The sequence below is a fragment of the Phocoena phocoena genome, chromosome 21 (genome assembly GCF_963924675.1).
Source record: "Phocoena phocoena chromosome 21, mPhoPho1.1, whole genome shotgun sequence".
In the NCBI taxonomy this organism is placed as follows: domain Eukaryota; kingdom Metazoa; phylum Chordata; class Mammalia; order Artiodactyla; family Phocoenidae; genus Phocoena; species Phocoena phocoena.
The window spans coordinates 27,103,416-27,125,606 of NC_089239.1; the positions used below are offsets into that span (position 1 = coordinate 27,103,416).

Below are 22,191 nucleotides of genomic sequence, written 5' to 3' on the forward strand. Positions count from 1 at the left end.
TGCACCTATGGTCAGCTAATCTATGACAAAGGAGGCAAAGATATACAATGGAGAAAAGACAATCTCTTCAATAAGTGGTGCTGGGGAAACTGGACAGCTACATGTAAAAGAATGAAATTAGAACACTCCCTAACACCATTCACAAAAATAAACTCAAAAAGTATTCGAGACCTAAATGTAAGACCAGACACTATAAAACTCTTAGAGTAAAACATAGGAAGAACACTGTGTGACATAAATCACAGCAAGATCTTTTTTGATCCACCTCCTAGAGTAATGGAAATAAAAACAAAAATAAACGAGTGGGACCTAATGAAACTTCAAAGCTTTCGCACAGCAAAGGAAACCATTAACAAGACGAAAAAATAACCCTCAGAATGGGAGAAAATATTTGCAAGTGAATCAACAGACAAAGGATTAATCTCCAAAATATATAAACAGCTCATGCAGCTCTATATTAAAAAAAACAAACAACCCAATCCAAAAATGGGCAGAAGACCTAAATAGACATTTCTCCAAAGAAGACATACAGATGGCCAAGAAGCACATGAAAAGCTGCTCAATATCACTAATCATTAGAGAAATGCAAATCAAAACTTCAATGAAGTATCACTTCACACCAGTTAAAATGGGCATCATCAGAAAATCTACAAACAACAAATGCTGGAGAGGGTGTGGAGAAAAGGGAACCCTCTTGCACTGTTGGTGGGATTGTAAATTGATACAGCCACAATGGGGAACAGTATGGAGGTTCCTTTAAAAACTACAAATAGAACTACCATATGATCCAGCAATCCCACTACTGGGCATATACCCAGAGAAAACCATAATTCAAAAAGACACATGCACCCCAATGTTCACTGCAGCACTATTCACAATAGCCAGGTCATGGAAGCAACCTAAATGCCCATCGACAGATGAATGGATAAAGTAGATGTGGTACATATATATAATGGAATATTACTCAGCCATAAAAAGGAACGAAATTGGGTCATTTGTTGAGACGTGGATGGACCTAGAGACTGTCATACAGAGTGAAGTAAGTCAGAAAGAGAAAAACAAATACCGTATATTAATGCATGTATGTGGAACCTAGAAAAATGGTACAGACGAACCAATTTGCAGGGTAGAAGTTGAGACACAGATGTAGAGAACAAACGCATGGGCACCAAGGGGGGGAAACTGCAGAGCGGTGGGGATGGTGGTGTGCTGAATTGGGCGATTGGGATTGACATGTATACACTGATGTGTATAAAATTGATGACTAATAAGAACCTGCAGTATACAAACGAAACAACTAATACTAAACTTTCTTTGGGTTATTTGTATGGAAATATGTTAATATAAATGTTTCAGACATAACATGAAATTTCTAAAAATCTTATATGTTCTGGTATAATGTTATAAGTCATAATTCTAGTTATTACCGTAAAATGTATATCTCAGAAATAACTAAATTTCCTTGTCAATTGCATTATTATGAACTTTCATCAAATCTAAAAATCGTGGTCATTTTTAAGTCTTTTGTCATTTACAGACAGTTCTGGGTGTACTCTGATGCTTTTGCAAAAATGTTCCTATAAAAGGGTTTCATCTTCAAGGAATTCATGGAATAGACTAGGACAAGTACATTTTTCTGGTAACTGACTATACTGCTGAACTGAATGAATAAGCATTTTCAGAACACTAATGGAAAACTGATGAATTTGTAAAAGTGCTAACAAAAGATCAAGATGAAAAAAAATTAATTACATGGGACGGAGTGAACTGATGAGGATGATTATAACTTTTATGACTTTGTGTTTGAATTAAAGAAAAAAATCCCACAAGGACTCAGAGGCAAAAAATATACAAATCAATTTTCACTGAAAAGTAAAGGAGCTGTTACAGTGGAGGATTACTGGACTGAATGTCAATATTATGACATAGTATGAGTGTGTTTCGTGTGTGGTAATTGCAGTCATTGTTGCTTTTGTTGTGGTCATCCACTTACAATGCTTGGTGTCAGTTTATTTATCTCTTGTAAAAATAAAATACAGTGTGTGTGTGTGAAAAAAAAACATTGTCTGTTTAAAATTGTCCTGGTAATTCTGATCAACTATCAGAGCAAAAGTATTTGTAAGATAGTATAAAATGGTTCTGAAAAGACTTCTCATGACTATAACTTGAATTCAAGATGCGAATATGTTCCTTTCAATCTTACTGAAATTCACTTCAAATTAGTTGCAGTTTAATGAAAGTATGCCAGTATATGTAAAATGGCAGCTTAAATATATATTTTAAGTTTCATATATAAGTAGTTTTATATAGTAATTTATAAAACATTGTTAGTAAGTTCATTGTATCATATCTGGGGACACATTTCATCTTTGGGCACAGGAGAACAATTTACTTCTTTTAGTCAAATATACGAAGGGTCTAAGCTGAAAATACAAGCAGTGATCCATCACCATTTTGCTTTTGCATAACCCAAAAGAAGAATTTAGCATGCTCACAAGCCTTCTTAAATGTTCCTTGAGTCAAAACTATTTAATTACTGACATAGAGAACATGAAAGCACAGATCGAAAGTTAAATGGTCTGTGTGTTCTTATGTGTGTGTGTTTTTGCCAGTTAAAACAGATGTGCTTCCTGACAGCTATTCTAGGTGCCCTGAGGATGGAAGATCATGAAGGTCATTTTTATTCTTCATATTCCAGTCTCAGATTCCCCTTCTACCTTGTTTCATTCTCAGTTCTTTACCGTTTCTAGCGATCAAGAGACACTGACCCATGGATCATGGTGTGCCCCGAAAGACAGGTGAGGGCTAGCCTGGCTGCTGCACTGACACATTCAGAACCAAAGTGCACAAGAAGGGGGTTATGTGAACTAAACCTCTGAACACGTGGAAGTAGTAAGCGGTTTGTTGATTTTGTTTTTGTGAGGGTGGCAGTGGGACAGGGTTTTCTTTTTTTTTTTCTTGGGAATAGGAAGAGAGAAGTTAATTTTTTTTAAGATGTAGTCATTTTATAAAGGTTTGCCTGTAAGCCTGGAACCTTTTGGGAATGTCTAATAGAAGGAAGTATCATTGATTTCCCAAAAGATGTAGGACACTTGAGGAAGGGCAGGGCTGAGCAGAGGCTGGCCATCTAGAGGAACACATGGATGGGGCAGCTGTGTCCCGCATGTACAGTCAATACTCGAGTCAACAGCAGACTATCTGGGAGTCTTGCAAAAAAGTTTGTAAATGTAGTTATCTCAGGTTCATTATATTATTCTTTCTACTTCTGTTTGCATTTTGAAGTTTTTCATAATTAAAAAACGTTTTAAGAAATACCAATCAATATACTCCGGTTAAGAGATGTGTTTCCTAGGAGCTCCAGAGGAAACAATATAGGTGGAACAGTCCAGTGAGGCTGTTTAAAGAGGCAGGACACAGAGTCCGGGGCCCTGGTCACCGCACAGCAGATACTTCACCACGGCAAACGGTTCACTGCGGTGGCAGCTCCTCATGATCTCGTGACTCAGAGACGAAGCCAACCTCCCTGAAGGAGCATTCTCTTCTCCAGAGCAAGCATAACTCATAACTCTCAAAGCAAGGTTATCTTTCTCGTACACAAGTACTTAGTAGATTTTTTCCAACTCTGTCTAGATTTCCCTGTCTTCCATTAGAAACCCACACATTTGTACCTGCGGATATATACAATAAACTTCATCGAGTTGATGCCACTCAAATTCATACTTTGTTCAAAATGCTTCCCTTAGTTATAAGCATAACAACTTCCCTCAGGAAGAGCTAAAATGCCAAGATCGACAAGTGTGAACACATTTCCTGGCTTACATTTTATACTTGATCTCAATCTTCGTTTTGCCACAGTAACGGCGAGCCAAGCTTTCAAGAAGTTAACGTTTCTCCCTTGCAGAAACAAGCTATAAGTAGAACTTTAATTACAGAAGTTGCAAATAATTAGTCCTTATTTTTTTTTTTTTTTTTTTTTGCAGTACGCGGGCCTCTCACTGTTGTGACCTCTCCCGCTGCGGAGCACAGGCTCCGGACGCACAGGCTCAGCGGCCATGGCTCATGGGCCCAGCCGCTCCGCGGCACGTGGGATCCTCCCGGACCGGGGCACGAACCCGTGTCCCCTGCGTCGGCAGACGGACTCCCAACCACTGTGCCACCAGGGAAGCCCCATTAGTCCTTATTTTTAAACATTGTTCCGACTTGTCAGTTTTATTTACACCTAACACACAGAAAATGGTCCTGGCCCTCTGCAGGAAAGCTGGTTTTAAATGCTGCTAAGTGTGTTCGGGCCATACCTTGGTAAACAGCTTTAAATCCAGGCGAGGCAATGCTGTCATCAGACTGTAGATGTAGCCACATCTGGTTGCTCATACTCACAATAAGGTCAGGAACACTGGATCCAGTGAGTCTGCAGAGAAAAGAAATATCAAAACCATTGTTTAAGGCACCAAATATCTCCACTTTTACCTTCAAGGCGTGGGGGGAATCCTGCTGCTTAAACAGACAAGCCATAGATATAGATATATAAAGATAGCAAGACCCTCCTTTAAAGAATCTATAGCCATTTGTAATTCATATTCATATTTGAATCATAATATCTTGGCCTTTTACAGTAATTATTCTATATTATAACTGTGAATTTGTATCTTTGATTTTAAAAATCGACTTGGGGTGAGCAACCCTCCCATGTATCTGACACTGAAGTTCTTCTCTGGGTACAGGACTGTCAGTGCTAAAACTGGGGCAGCACTGGACAAACTGGGAGGGTTGGTCACCCTATGTGCCTTACTGCTGTGTGGTGATATAACATCACATCATTAATAGGAAAGCATGTCTAAGCTAAGAAAAGTTCTGGTTCATTCACGTAATGCTTGCGTTACACACTCTGGAATTATCATGTCCCTTTACCACAAAAATTATATCATAGGACGGAATCTTCTTTAGCACTGTAGGAAATGAGCTATCAGGCCATGAAATGACATGGAGGAAACGTAAATGCACTAAGTGAAAGAAACCAATCTGAAAAGGCCACTACATGATGATTCCAACCCTAGGACACTCTAGAGAAGGTGAAACTATGGAAACAGCAAAAAGATCAGTGGTTGACAGGTTGGGAAGTGGGAGGGATGAATAGGTGGAGCACAGAGGATTTTTAGGGCAATGAAAATACTTTGTATGATACTGTAATGATGGATACATGTCATTATACATTTGTCCAAACCCACAGACTGCAACATCAACAGTGAACCCTAATGTAAACCACAAACTTTGGGTGATGATGAGGTGTCCACACAGGTTCATCCTTGGGAAAAAGTTGTACCATTTGGTGGGGGATATTAATAATGGGGAGGCTGTGCATGTGTGCAGGCAGGGGGTATATCTCTGTACCTCCCTCTTAGTTTTGCTCCGAATATAAAACTACTCTAAATAAAGTTTGGATATAAATACACACACACACACATAGGAAAACAAAGTTAAGCACACATTACAAGAATATTGACAAGGAGAACTGCATGCACAGCAGAGACAGATTTGGCAAATGTATGGAACTTTCCAGCTGCATATTAAAGTCCAGGTCACAGCAAATGGAATTTTCAGTGAAGCATTCATTGTGTATTAACAAAACAGTCAGGGGGGCCTTCAAGATGATGGAGGAGTAAGACATGGAGGTCACCTTCCTCCCCACAAATACATCAAAAATACATCTACATGTGGAACAACTCCTACAGAACACCTACTGAACGCTGGCAGAAGACCTCAGACCTCCCAAAAGGCAAGAAACCCCCCACGTACCTGGGTAGGGAAAAAGAATAAACAGAGACAAAAGAATAGGGATGGTACCTGCACCAGTGGGAGGGAGCCGTGAAGGAGGAAAGGTTTCCACACACTAGGAAGCCCCTTCGCGGGCGGAGACTGCAGGTGGCAGAGGGGGAAAGCTTCGGAGCCGCAGAGGAGAGCGCAGCCACAGGGGTGCAGAGGGCAAAGCGGAGAGATTCCCGCACAGAGGATCGGTGCCAACCAGCACTCACCAGCCCGAGAGGCTTGTCTGCTCACCCGCCGGGGCGGGTGGGGCTGGGAGCTGAGGCTCAGGCTTCAGAGGTCAGATCCCACGGAGAGGACTGGGGTTGGCTGCGTGAACACAGCCTGAAGGGGGCTAGTGCCCACAGCTAGCCAGGAGGGGGTCCTGGAAAAAGCATGGAGCTGCCGAAGAGGCAAGAAACCATTGTTTTGGGTGCACGAGGAGAGAGGATTAAGAGCGCTGCTTAAAGGAGCTACAGAGACAGGCACGAGCCGCGGCTATCAGCACGGACCGCAGAGACGGGCACAAAACACTAAGGCTGCTACTGCAGCCACCAAGTAGCCTGCGTGCGAGCACAAGTCACTGTCCACACCTCCCCTCCTGGGAGCTTGTGCAGCCCGCCACTGCCAGGGTCCCGTGATCCAGGAACAACTTCCCCGGGAGAACTCACGGTGCGCCTCAGGCTGGTGTAATGTCACACCAGGATCTGCAGCCACAGGCTCACCCCGCATCCCATACCCCTCGTTCCCCCTAGCCTGAGTGAGTCAGAGCCCCCTAATGAGCTGCTTCTTTAACCCCGTCCTGTCTAGACAAAGAACAGACACCCTCCGGCGACCTACATGCAGAGGCGGGGCCAAATCCAAAGCTGAACCCCAGGAGCTTCACGAACAAAGAAGAGAAAGGGAAATCTCTCCCAGAAGCCTCAGGAGCAGTGGATTAAATCTCTACAATCAACGTGATGTACCCTGCATCACTGGAATACCTGATTAGAAAACAAATCATCCCAGAAGTGAGGTGGTGGACTTTGGGAACAACTGCAGACTTGGGGTTTGCTTTCTGTATGTAACTTGTTTCTGGTTTTATGCTTATCTTAGTTTAGTATTTAGAGCTTATTATCATTGGCAGATTTGTTTATTTATTTGGTTGCTCTCTTCCTTTTTATATACATATATATGTTATTTTTTCCTTTTTTTCTCTTTTTTGTGAGTGTGTATGTGTATGCTTCTTTGTGTGATTTTGTCAGTATAGCTTTACTTTTACCATTTGTCCTAGGTTTCGGTCTGTCCATGTTTTGTTTTATGTATAGTTTTTAGCGCTTGTTATCATTGGATTTGCTTTTTTTGGTTTGGTTGCTCTCTTCTTTCTCTCTTTCTTTTTAAAATTACTTTTAAATTTTTCTATTTTTAATAATTGTTTTATTTTTTATTTTAATAACTATTTAATTTAATTAATTTATTTATTTTCTCCCTTTTCTTCTAAGCCACATGGCTGACAGGGTCTTGGTGCTCCGGCTGGGTGTCAGGCCTGAGCCTCTGAGGTGGGAGAGCCAAGTTCAGGACATTGGTCTACCAGAGACCTCATAGCTCCACATATTATCAAATGGCGAAAGCTCATCGAGAGATCTCCATCTCAACACTAAGACCCAGTTCCACTCAATGAACAGCAAGCTACACTGCTGGACACCCTATGCCAAACAACTAGCAAGGCAGGAACACAACCCTACCCATTAGCAGAGAGGCTGGCTAAAATCATAAGATCACAGACATCCCAAAACACACCACCGGATGCAGTCCAGCCCACCAGAAAGACAAGATCCAGTCTCATCCACCAGAACCCAGGCATCAGTCCCCTCCACTAGGAAGCCTACACAACCCACTGAACCAACCTTACCCACTGGGGGCAGACTCCAAAAGCAATGGGAAATAAGAACCTACAGCCTGTGAAAATGAGACCCTAAACACTGTAAGTTAAGCAAAATGAGAAGACAGAGAAACACACAGCAGATGAAGATCAAGGTAAAAATCCACCACACCAAAGAAATGAAGAGGAAATAGTCTACATGAAAAAGAATTCAGAGTAATGATAGTAAAGATGATCCAAAACCTAGGAAATAGAATGGAAAAGTTACAAGAAATGTTTAACAACGACCTAGAAGAACTAAAGAGCAAACAAACAATGATGAACAACACAATAAATCAAATTAGCAATACTCTAAAGGAATCAATAGCAGAATAACTGAGGCAGAAGAACGGATAAGTGACCTGGAAGATAAAATAGTGGAAATAACTACCACAGAGCAGAATAAACAAAAAAGAATGAAAAGAATTGAGGATAGTCTCAGAGACCTCTGGCAAAACATTAAATGCACCAACACTCGTATTATAGGGGCCCCAGAGAAGAAAAGAAAAAGAAAGGGACTGAGAAAATATTTTGAAGAGATTATAGTTGAAAACTTCTCTAATATGGGAAAGGAAATAGTCAATCAAGTCCAGGAAGCACAGAGAGTCCCATACAGGATAAATCCAAGGAGAAACACACCAAGACACAAAGTAATCAATCAAAAATTAAATACAAAGTAAAAATATTAAAAGCAGCAAGGGAAAAGCAACAAATAACATAAAAAGGAATCCCCATAAGGTTAACAGCTGATCCTTCAGCAGAAACGTTGCAAGCCAGACGGGAGTAGCAGGACATATTTAGAGTGATGAAAGGGAAAAACCTACAACCAAGATTACTCTACCCAGCAAGGATCTCATTCAGATTTGACAGAGAAATTAAAACCTTTACAGACAAGCAAAAGCTAAAGGAATTCAGTGCCACCAAACCAGCTTTACAACAAATGCTAAAGTGACTTCTCTAGGCACGAAACACAAGAGAAGGAAAAGACCTACAATAACAAACCCAAAACAATTAAGAAAATGCTAATAGGAACATACATATCAATAACTACCTTAAATGTAAACGGATTAAATGCTCCAACCAAAAGACATAGAATAGCTGAATGGATACAAAAACAAGACCCATATATATGCTGTCTACAAGAGACCCACTTCAAACCTAGGGACACATACAGACTGAAAGCGAGAGGATGGAAAAAGATATTCCATGCAAATGGAAATCAAAAGAAGGCTGGAGTAGCAATTCTCATATCAGACAAAACAGACTTTAAAAGAAAGACTATTACAAGAGACGAAGGACACTTCGTCCCATAATGATCCCATAATGATCAAGGGATTGATCAAAGAAAAAGATATAACAATTGTAAATATTTCTGCATCCAACATAGGAGCACCTCAATACATAAGGCAAATGCTAACAGCCATAAAAGGGGAAATCGACAGTAACACAAAAATAGTAGGGGACTTTAACACCCCACTTTCATCAATGGACAGATCATCCAAAATGAAAATAAATAAGGAAAAACAAGATTTAAATGACATTAAACAAGATGGACTTAGTTGATATTTATAGGACATTCCATCCAAAAACAACAGAATACACTTTCTTCTCGAGTGCTCGTGGAATACTCTCCAGGATAGATCATATCTTGGGTCACAAATCAAGCTTTGGTAAATTTAAGAATATTGAAATTGTATCAAGTATCTTTTCCAACCACAGCACTATGAGACTAGATATCAATTACAGGAAAAAATCTGTAAAAAATGCAAACATGTGGAGGCTAAACAATACGCTACTAAACAACCGAGGGATCACTGAAGAAATCAAACAGGCAATCAAAAACTACCTGCAAGCAAATGACAATGAAAACACGACAACCCAAAACCTATGGGATGTAGCAAAAGCAGTTCTGAAAGGGAAGTTTATAGCAATACAATCCTACCTCAGGAAACAATAAACATCTCAAATAAACAACCTAAACTTACAACTAAAGCAATTAGAGAAAGAACAAAAAAAACCAAGGTTAGCAGAAGGAAAGAAATCATAAAATCAGAACAGAAATAAATGAAAAAGAAACGAAGGAAACGATAGCAGAGATCAATAAAATTAAAAGCTGGTTGGGCTTCCCTGGTGGTGCAGTGGTTGAGAGTCCGCCTGCCGATTCAGGGGACACGGGTTCGTGCCCCGGACCGGGAAGATCCCACATGCCGTGGAGCAGCTGGGCCCGTGAGCCATGGCCGCTAAGCCTGTGTGTCCGGAGCCTGTGCTCCGCAACGGAAGAGGCCACAGCAGTGAGAGGCCCGCGTACCGCAAAAAGAAAAAAAATAAATAAAAGCTGGTTATTTGAGAAGATAAACAAAATTGATAAACCATTAGCCAGACTCATCAAGAAAAAAAGGGAGAATACTAAAATCAATAAAATTAGAAATGAAAGAGTAGCAACTTACACTGCAGAAATACAAGGGATCATGAGAGATTACTATAAGCAACTATATGGCAATAAAATGGACAACCTGGAAGAAATGGACAAATTCTTAGAAAAGCACAACCTTCCAAGACTGAACCAAGAAGAAATAGAAAACATAAACAGACCAACCACAAGCACTGAAATTGAAACTGTGATTTAAAATCTTCCAACAAACAAAAGTCCAGGACCTGATGGCTTCACAGGCAAATTCTATCAAAAGTTTAGAGAAGAAGGGCTTCCCTGGCGACGCAGTGGTTGGGACTCTGCCTGCCGATGCACGGGACATGGGTTTCTGCCCCAGTCCGGGGGGATCCCACATACCGCAGAGCGGCTGGGCCCATGAGCCATGGTTGCTGGGCCTGCGCGTCTGGAGCCTGTGCTCCGCAGCGGGAGAGGCCACGGCAGTGAGACGCCCGCGTACCGCAAAAAAAAAAAAAGTTTAGAGAAGAGCTAACACCTATCCTTCTCAAACACTTCCAAAATTATGCACAGGGAGGAACACTCTCAAACTCATTCTATGAGGCCACCATCACTCTGATACCAAAACCAGACAAAGATGTCACAAAAAACGAAAACTACAGGCCAGTATTACTGATGAACATAGACGCAAAATCTGAACAAAATAATAGCAAACAGAATTCAACAGCACATTAAAAGGTTCATACACCATGATAAAGTAGGGTATATGCAATCAATCAATGTGATAAACCATATTAACAAATTGAAGGATAAAAACAATATGATCACCTCAATAGATGCAGAAAAAGCTTTTGACAAAATTCTGCGTGCATTTATGATAAAAACCCGTCAGAAAGTGGGCACAGAGGGAACTTACCTCAACATAATAAAGGCCATATATGACAAACCACAGCCAACATCATTCTCACTGGTGAAAAACTGAAACCATTTCCACTAAGATCAGGAACAAGACAAGGTTGCCCACTCTCACCACTCTTATTCAACATAGTTTTGGAAGTTTTAGCCACAGCAATCAGAGAAGAAAAAGAAATAAAAGGAATCCAAATTGGAAAAGACGTAAAACTGTCACTGTTTGCAGATGACATGATACTTCACATAGAGAATCCTAAAGATGCCACCAGAAAACTACTAGAGCTAATCAATGAATTTCGTAAAGCAGCAGGATACAAAATTAATGCACAGAAATCTCTTGCATTCCTATACACTAATGATGAAAAATCTGAAAGAGAAATTAAAGAGACACTCCCATTTACCACTGCAACAAAAAGAATAAAATACCTAGGAATAAACCTACCTAGGGAGACAAAAGACCTGTATGCAGAAAACTATAAGACACTGATGAAAGAAACTAAACATGATACAAACAGTTGGAGAGATATACCATGTAGTTGGATTGGAAGAATCAATATTGTGAAAATGACTATACTACTCAAAGCAGTCCTCAGATTCAATGCAATCCCTATCAAACTACCAATAACATTCTTCACAGAACTAGAACAAAAATTTCACAATTTGTATGGAAACACAAAAGGCCCCGAATAGCCAAAGCCATCTTGAGAAAGAAAAACAGAGCTGGAGGAATCAGGCTCCCTGACTTCTGACTATACCACAAAGCTACAGTAATCAAGACAGTATGGTACTGGCACAAAAAAAGAAATACAGATCAATGGAACAGGATAGAAAGCCCAGAGACAAACCCACACACATATGGTCACCTTATCTTTGATAAAGGAGGCAAGAATATACAATGGAGAAAAGACAGCCTCTTCAATAAGTGGTGCTGGGAAAACTGGACAGCTACATGTAAAAGAATGAAATTAGAAAACTCCCTCACACCATAAACAAGAATAAATTCAAAATGGATTAGAGACCTAAATGTAAGGCCAGACACTATAAAACTCTTAGAGGAAAACATAGGCAGAACACTCTATGACATAAATCACAGCAAGATCCTTTTTGACCCACCTCCTAGAGAAATGGAAATAAAAACAAAAATAAACAAATGGGACCTAATGAAACTTAAAAGCTTTTGCACAGCAAAGGAAACCATAAACAAGACCAAAAGACAACCCTCAGAATGGAAGAAAATATTTGCAAATGAAGAAACTGACAAAGCATTAATCTCCAAAATTTATAAGCAGCTCATGCAGCTTAATAACAAAAAAACAAACAACCCAATCCAAAAATGGGCAGAAGACCTAAATAGACATTTCTCCAAAGAAGATATACAGACTGCCAACAAACACATGAAAGAATGCTCAACATCACTAATCATTAGAGAAATGCAAATCAAAACTACAATGAAGTATCACCTCATACCAGTCAGAATGGCCATCATCAGAAAATCTACAAATAATAAATGCTGGAGAGGCTGTAGAGAAAAGTGAACCCTCTTGCACTGTTCATCGGAATGTAAATGGATACAGCCACTATGGAAAACAGTGTGGAGTTTCCTTAAAAAACTGAAAATAGAACTATCATATGACCCAGCAATCCCACTACTGGGCATATACCCTGAGAAAACCATAATTCAAAAAGAGTCATGTACCACAATGTTGACTGCAGCTCTATTTACAGTAGCCAGGACATGGAAGCAACCTAAGTGTCCATTGACAGATGAATGGATAAAGATGTGACACATACATACAATGGAATATTACTCAGCCATAAAAAGAAACGAAATTGAGTTATTTGTAGTGAGATGGCTGGACCTAGAGTCTGTCAGACAGAGTGAAATAAGTCAGAAAGAGAAAAACAAATACCATATGCTAACACATATATATGGAATCTTAAAAAAAAAAAATGGCTCTGAAGAACCTATGGGCAGGACAGGAATAAAGACGCAGACGTAGAGAATGGACTTGAGGACACGGGGAAGGGGAAGGGTAAGCTGGGATGAAGTGAGAGAGTGGCATGGACATATATACACTACCAAATGTAAAACAGATAGGTAGTGGGAAGCAGCCGCATAGCACAGGGAGATCAGCTCGGTGCTTTGTGTCCACCTAGAGCAGTGGGATATGGAGGGTGGGAGGGAGATGCAAGAGGGAGGAGATATGGGGATATATGTATATGTATAGCTGATTCACTTTGTTATACAGCAGAAACTAACACATCATTGTAAAGCAATTATACTCCAATAAAGATGTTTAAAAATAAAAAAAAACAGTCACACAGCGGCTGCTGTCAGCCAGTGAGAAGAAACACTCAATTCATTGACTGAAGTCAATGTGCTGACAGAAAAGCATGTTGAAAGAGAAAAAGTGTAAGAAAAAAAATCAATTGAACCAAAACAAATGCCTCTAATCAAAGAGGAAGCTTTGCTTTCAGCAAAGTTGTTTCAGGGATATGAGCACATGATTTGCCCTATCAATCACATCATTTGTGAATCAACACAACCTTCTCACCTGAGGCGCTACAATGTACATGATTCTTCAGAAGAAGATGAACAACGCCTAATACACATTAAGGAACTCACACAGTATTACATACAAATTGAAAAAAAGGAAGTATTTCAGTGAGTGATGTGCACTCATGAAATATGAAAATGTACTTCTTTCTGAAGATTTGTCTTCATTGGAAAGACTGTTCCCTTATGTTTGGTTGTTCTATTTGTTTGTTTGAAGAGAGATTTTTTTTTCCCTATGCATAGATTTTATTGAAGTGTAACATACCAAAAAGGGCACAAAGCATGAATGTCTGGCATTAATGTCTTCTTTGACTTATAATTATAAAGCTATACCATTCTTTCTTCTGTTGGTTAGTACTTAGAAGGAGTATCTTTTGCTAGCCTTTTGCTTTCAACTGTTTTATGTATATAAATATTTCATGTTTGTATATGTAAGCATCAAATACTTATTTTACATTATTGTTGATTTACTTATTTTATTTATATTATTTTTATCTAATCAGAGATTTTATCCTTTTATTTAGAATATAATTACTAATAAAAGTTCATTTTTCTTTTTTTCTCTTTTGATTAGTCAATTTTTAAAATTGTCCCTTTAAGCTAACAGCGTGTTTCTTTCCCCCAAGACTTCAAAGATATCATTCTGTTGTCTTTTTACTTTTCTTTACTTTATATTGAGAAAACTTCCGTTGAACTTATAGTTGCCGTTTTGAAAATAACATTTGTTTATACTACTTGTAAGATCTTTCCTTGTCCTGTTTTTCAGAAGATTTATAATAATGTGCCAGGCTGAGGTTTTTCTTGAATCTCTATCCTGATGTCTGTTGTCAATATTGGAAAATTCTTGGTGATAATGTCTTCAAAGATTAGTTATGTCCCATTTTCTCTCTCTTTCTCTTCTTCAATGCCAATTACACACATATTTTCTGTACATTTTTTTTCTGCTTCAGGTTGAATATTTTCTACTAATCTATCTTCCAGTTCAAGCCACATCTATTGAGTTCTTTATTTCAGATGTTGTATTTTTTAATTTTTAAAACTTTCATTTGGTTTGTTATGAATTCCGGTTTTCTGGCAAAATTCTTGATCATTTATATTCTGAAATATATAAATCATAGTTAATTATCAAAGTCCCTTAGTGATAACTATAATATCTAGATGTCCTTTTCCTTTTGTATTGTCTGTCTCTTGGTTTTGGATCATTGGGTGTTATTTCTAGACATTTTGGTTGAATGCTAGACTTTGTGTTACGCCATCATAGAAGCTATGTGTGTTGTTATCTTCCTTCTTGGAGGATTTAATTTTCTTCTGGCAGTGCGAGTGACCACCTTGATTCAATCAGTCTTTAGAAGGATTCCAGACTTCATTTCAAGGTTGTTGATTTCTCAGTGCTTACCCCTTCTTATGTCACAGTCCACAGACTATAAATATATGCATTTATACATTTCATCATTCATCAACAAGCCATATAATTTTACCTCTTCCACATTCCTTTCACCATTTCTTTCTGTCTCCACTTTCTCAGTTTGAGTGTCTCATAGCAACATCACTGAAGTAGCCTCCTAATTTATCCTCCTGATTCTTATATCACTTCCCCCCTACCTTTGATTTAATTTTAAGTTGTTAAAAACTTATCATGTAGGAATTTTTCACACACTGAAAAGATTTATACTGTCAAGTTAACTATTTCAGAAATACCTCTGAGTGTAAATATTTGAATTTATTTTATTTCTGCACTGGACTTTATTTTAATACAGTCTTATGTTAGTCGATTGATTCACATAAAACTAAATAAGCAGGTACTTGGCTACACTACAAAGTTCCTTCAATCGAAGTCAAATTAAGATGATTTGTAGGACTTCCCTGGTGGTCCAGTGATTAAATTTCCGTGCTTCCACTGCAGGGGGTACGGGTTTGAACACTGGCCTGCGAACTAAGATCCTGCATGCTGCACAGAGTGGCCAATTTTTTTTGTTAATTAAGAAAATAATCAAAATAAAGATGACTTGCATTACTCAAGTTTTAGAATTTAAGCCTGATATTTAAGTGACTGATATATTTATGAAAATGACTGTAAGACAGCTTGGTACAATTAATTATTTAACATGTTTAAAAAATTACTTGAACATTCAAAAAGTATTTTTGTGTTAACTTTTTAATATCTTACAAAATTATTTTAGAATTATTTAAAAGAAAAGAAAATATTTCCCTTTTGGTTCTTTTTTCCAGAAGTATTTTAGTTTGCTAGCACCAATGGAAAAAATATGTTTAAAATAATGAAGCAAATATTGTTAACCCTGTGCAACTGTTTATCTGTTGGAAACAGGATTTTTTGTTTCCATAACTGAAAAATAAAATAAATGCTACTTTTGGTAAAATACTTTAACAGCCATCATAACACATAAGCTATAATTGCTTTCTTTAAAGCAGTTTTATTTTCTCCCAAAATGACTTTCTAGTACATAGTGTTTTAAATTAAACTTAAAAATAAAATTACTCCAATGAATCGCTAAGAAATTTGACTTGTTAGAAAACGATAATAAAAATGCCTTTGGGAAACAGAGCCATCATATTGGAGGTGCCAGCTCCCCACTGCCCTCCCCTCCCATTGCTCAACCTGTTGCCCCAACCATGCTGGCGTTTTTAACCATTCTCCAAAAATACTGGCACTTCTCTGCCTCCAGGTTTTTGGCAAATCCTGAAATCACTGCCTGGAGTGCCTATGCTCCCTGGATAAGGAGTTCTTACAGTATTTGAGGATTCTCACTTGGCATTTCTTTCTTTTTGTTTTTTGTTTTTTTGTTTTTGTTTTTGCGGTATGCGGCCTCTCACTGTTGTGGCCTCTCCCGTTGCAGAGCACAGGCTCCGGATGCGCAGACTCAGCGGCCATGGCTCACGGGCCCAGCCGCTCCACGGCATGTGGGATCTTCCCGGACCGGGGCACGAACCCGTGTCCCCTGCATCGGCAGGCGGACTCTCAACCACTGCGCCACCAGGGAAGCCCCTCACCTGGCATTTCTTAACTCCCTTAGGTGATGCAGGTATTTTTTTTCTCTAGGTCACTGGAGAACCTGCATACACCTCACCGAAGACAAACATTCACAGGCATCTACTTCCTCCTTCTCCTACCAATTTCTAAACCTTCTTGAGTGCAAGCTGATGTCACTTGGCCTTTAATCCCCAGACTCTTGCGTATAAAATGCACCATTTCTTTGAACAAATGCATAAATGAAAATGTAAATTAATACCCATTAAAATTCATTAAATATCTACATGTTTAAATTTCATAGGAATATCTGCAACTAATGATTTAAATTTTTGTTTGATCTTAGCATACCAAGGACTTGGTATTTGAGGTTCTGTTGAAGCTCTGCCTTTAATTTACCCTGTGGTTTTAGCTAAATTATTTTACATCTATGTCCGTTTCTTCATCTGGGAAATAACTGTATTAAATTACCTTCAAGGAATCATTCAGACCTAAAATTCTCTTATCTTTTTGATAGAGTTCAACCATGGTCGAGCTGTCTTAACCTCAGTGGTTTGATATGCCTCCTTGCAATCAGGATTAGTGTTGAACTGAAATCAGCAGTATCTTTGACTGTATGTTCCAGCGTATTGAATCATTAACCCAAAAGGAAGGAAATGACTTTTGATCACGTGTTTGTTCCTTCCCTGCAACCAGGGCATACTGCATCGAGAGAACAGCTAAAGTCTATCACGTGAAAACGGTCATTGTTCTTTAAAGCTTAACTGCACCCATGTGAGGCAGTAACTTCATGATGCTTTGGTTGCTACTAATATTACATCGTATACGAAAGCCATCTCATTTCTGGACAGGTCTTCTTTTTGGCCCTTGTTAAATGATTCAACAGTTCTATCCTCACATACATGAAATACATCTGCTGGAAAGGGATTGTGAAATCAAACTGGGTGCTTTCACTTAGCACAGCACCATGCAATTCCCACACTGCTGTGTGTGTCAGTAGTTTGTTCCTTGGTACTGATGAACAGAACTTCCTTGTATGAATATACCAAGGTGTGTCTATCTATTCACCTGTCCAAGGACATTTACACGGTTTCCAGTTGTTTGGCAATTATGAATAGAGTTAACTCTATTCATGTAGGGCAAATTTTATTTCTTTAGGGTAAATACCTAGGAATGGGATTGCCAGATTACATGATAAATAAGTACTTAACTTCGTATGAAACTGCCTAACTGTTTTCCAGAATGGCTGTACCATTTTACATTCCCACTTGCAGTCCTAAAGAATACACAGTGTACAATTCTATTTATGTGATATTCTCAGAAAGACAAACTATAATGATGGATAACAGATCAGTGCTTCACGGTTTAAGGTGGGAGAGGGTATCACTACAAAGAGAAAGCACAGTTTTGAGGGGTGACAAACTTCTGTATCCTGATTTTGCTGGTCGTTATACAAATCTATACATGTATTAATACTTACAGATCTGTACTCCAAAAAGTCTATTTTACTACATATTCATTAAAGAAATAATCTGTCCAAACCTGGAGATTTAAAAAAAAACAAAACTCTTGAGTATGCCACAAAGTATGAATTTGATGCAAAGTAACACCTGGAGAACATCAGACCTGCATCCTATTGGCAGGTACCTGAAAGGAAAGTGGTGTGGGAACCTTTAAAGCACACCTTTCAATTGTAAATTGGGCAGTTAGAAAGTAAATGTTACTCACAAGTTAAAACCTGACCTAGCTTTGTGACCTCCTTGGAGCGGTGGGATAGGGAGGATGGGAGGGAGGGAGACGCAAGAGGGAAGAGATATGGGAACATATGTATATGCATAACTGATTCACTTTGTTATAAAGCAGAAACTAACACACCATTGTAAAGCAATTATACTCCAATAAAGATGTTAAAAAAAATTAAAAAATAAATAAATTAACTAAAAAAAAAAACCTGACCTAAAATTGACCTATTTTGAAGTCTTCGCATTTTTTAATATCAATAAATTTCATAAATTCTGAGAAAGTATAGGAAATGCAGAGTTATTTAAAATATAAATGTTAGTTGGCTGTTTGCCTTGATTGGGTTAATACAGTGTGTGCCGGAGACTAATAAGGAGAGGTTAAGACACAGTGTGTGATCTGTGCAGCACGTGACGAGAACCATGCCCCCCAGGGATGGAGTAAAACGCCTTTAGGAAGAGTCAGAGATGCCCTGATACAAACCTTGGTAAAAGGTGGCAGAGTCATAAGTGGACTTCATCATTAAACATACCGAGGCAGAAGGGATTTAAATTCTGGTCTTGGAAGGATATGCTTGTAATCTGACGTTTTGCACATCTTTATGTGCGATATTGACCAGACCCGGAGAGCAAATCTGCCTGAAGGCAGCCCTGATCAGAGTTAAAGGTTCTCGATCCACCAGCATCCAGCTGGCTCCTCGTGCAGGGGACTTCCAGGCACAGCTATTTACACGACATGTACTGGAACAGAATGCTGAACAGGTGAAGAGGAACAGAACTCTTTTACCTCAAGCTGACTTTGAAAAATCACCCAAGGCAGTGGTTTTATAGAATAAATGATCATATTATTATATATAAAGTTAAATAAACCTGGAGATCAACAGTACATACACTGAAGCTGATAGAATTTCCCCACTGGCACCAACGTGAAATTAGAGCAAGCTTTTCAGTGAGTGTGACTCCTGCACACATTTCATTCAAATGCGACAGCTTTTATTCACCGTGCTGGAATCCATTCTAGCCAGGTGGCATAGAAGATGACGTTAGTTACATCAATGGTCTGCCATCATCAGGTTAAATCCACTAAACAGTATCAGAATTGTTAAGCCTTTCTATGTGGAGCTGTAGACAAAATATCTAATCCAAACTTCTATCTTTCACTTCAAAGAAAAACGTTTACTAAGGCCCATAATGAAGTTATTTTATAGACTTCTGTTACTGAGTGTAGCCCAGTCGAGTTAAAAGTATTTGGACACGGACACATTTTTTTCCATTCTCTTCCTTGATAAGCTCAGATATAAACCCTCAAAATGGCATAAGACACAACCAGGAGAGGACTCTGAAGGCAAGCTGGTTTGAGACTCCAGGGTCAGAGAACCAACACAGTGCGGGCTGTCTGTGTGCCCACCCCCCTCAAAACAGAGGACCACGAGACCTGGTGTTTCCTGAACCCTGACCGGGCAACAGAAGGCTCCAGGTAAGCTCCATCCTCACGGGGATGCAAGGGGTATCCCTCAAACAACATAAGGAACACCAGCACCACCAGCATGGGGGACGGATGAAGGGACCTTGGTAACCACAGGTGTCCAGGGCAAGCCTTCACCTTCCCCGGGGCCCGAGCTTCCCTTTTCTGAGTAAAGAAACGGAAGCAGCAGAACCTGTGAGAGAGACCAGCCACACCAGTGACCCAATCCAGGAAGACTCTGTCTCTGCCAATCTGAGACTGAGATGCCCCTTCCCTCCCAGAGATAGGGGCAGAGGGAGGGGTGAGGGGACAAGGGGTGAGATGCAGAAGGGAAGCAGTGATGGGGGTTCCCACCAACCTCTCCCCACCAGCAAGGACAAGTGTGAGTCCCACGGGCACCAATCAACCAAGCAGACCCAGACAATGCTGTACATGCTCTGACAGTGAGCCTGTCACTGGAACCCCAGCTGACACAAGCTGGCCGAGAACTGCGTGTTAAGTCTAGCCAGGGTGACTGTCTGCTAAAATAAGAGGTTTATATAATTCCCAGTACATCCTAACACGACAGACAAAACAGCCTGGGTCCGATTATCATACCAAGAACCAAGAAAATCACAACTTCAACAAGAAAAGACAACCAACTGACAATACCTAAAATGAATCAGATGTTGAAATTACCTGACAAGGATTTTAAAGCAGCCATTGTGTAAATGTTTCAATCATTTACAAATTCTCTGCAATCAAATAAAAAAACAAACAAACAGATGATCCCAGCAAAGAAAGAGAAGTTACAAAAAAGAACCAAATGGAAATTACAGGAGTAAAAATACAATAATAGAAATTAAAGTAAGTAGAGCGGAGATGCACGATGACATGTTAACTTGAGAAGAGGTCTATAGAATTCGCCCACACTGAACAGCAGAGAGAAAATACAATGGAAAAAAAGTGAACAAAACCTCAGGGACCTGTGGGTCAAAAACAAAAGGCCCAACATCTTATCATTCGAATCCCAGAAGGAGAGAAAGAGAGTGAGGCTGAAAGGGGGTTTAAAGAATTAATTGCTGAAAACTCAAATTTGGGGAAACACATAACCTACAGTTCTAAGATACCAAGTGAACCTCAAACAGGATAAACTCAAACAAATCCATGTTAATTAAACAAATCCACCTAATTAAACCTTTGAAAACTAAAGACAAGGAACAAAATCTTGAAAACAGCCCAGAAACCAGTTAGGCAGCCTGCTGTCTCCACGGCCGTAAGTCAGGTTCCCCTTGTCTTCCTCTAGCAGAGGGAAGCAATACCTTTGTCAAAAGTTTGTCAGGAGACAATGCGGGTCCAGACAGATTCAGTGAATGGCAGTTCAACTCCTCTTCCTTCTTCCTTTCTAGTACATTCCATTTCCAAAGACAATTCTGAGCACCACATATCTCATTATATTAAGGCAGAGATAATAACTACAGTAATACAATACTATCTTCACCACATATCTCATTGTATTAAGGCAGAGATAATAACTACAGTAATACAATACCATCTTCTCTTTGCATCATACTTTTCACCTTTTCAAACAATGTTTCATTAGCCGTCTCACTTTACACTTACAACAATGCTTCCAGCTTGCAAAGTTGGCATGAGATGGGGAGCTGGTCTTGCTGCCCTGGAGGTCTTGCATACCCCTTACTGTTTTAAATGCACTAAGCCCCCCAAAAGAGAATGACTGTGCCTTTGAGGTTAATTCAATATCAAAAACACAAAATACACCTTTAAATGCTTTTGACTGATGAATCGTGGACGGGAGATCCTTAGCTCTCCAGGTTAACAGTGTAGCAAGCAAGACATGCATTTCCTGGCTCCTTAGAGAAAACTGCCACATTGAGTCAACACTGGGGATGTAAGTGGCAGAACAGCTGGAAAATGACTCAGGCTGTCTGGACTCCAAATTAGCTGGAACTAGTCTCCCCGAATCTCCATCAGGTGCTGCCGTTGGGCTGCGCTTCCTTGGGACCTATGCATTCTTCTCCTCTGCAGGAAGGTTCCCCAGAGACCACTTCCAGGGGCGCCCAAGGCCGCAGGTCAGTTTGCTTTCCCAGACACCCCAGAATAGACGGAATCCCAAACCTAAAATGTGTGTGTCCAGTGGTCCGGCTATCTCTCCTCTGATAGGGCTGCTGGAATAGAGAACTTAGGCACCATGGAGTGTCCAGAGAGCAGCAGCCTCTGCTAACCCGCCCCAGCGTGATAATGAAGGTCAGGAAGCCTCTGCCTTCTCCACTTGCAGACCATCCCCTCAAAGCCTACTGTTACCCACCTCTGAGTCCTGCAGTGTCTGAATTTCAATAAATGTTTCTTCAAAGAATCAAGGAAGAACATTTCCCCATAAAGAGACAAAGGAGGAAACCTAGCAATGGATGAACTTCACTTCAAGAATAGAGCTTTTAGGATTTGAG

General features: G+C 39.7%; 1 protein-coding gene across 1 annotated transcript in view; it reads right to left on the reverse strand.

Annotated features, from left to right (window-relative positions):
• CSMD1 (CUB and Sushi multiple domains 1) overlaps window positions 1-22,191 on the reverse strand; it is a 1,433,388-nt gene that overhangs the window by 388,322 nt on the left and 1,022,875 nt on the right. The window contains exon 12 of the mRNA XM_065899861.1: window positions 4,296-4,408. Within this exon, the coding sequence (XP_065755933.1) occupies window positions 4,296-4,408 (113 nt within the window). The remainder of the gene's footprint in view (window positions 1-4,295; window positions 4,409-22,191) is intronic.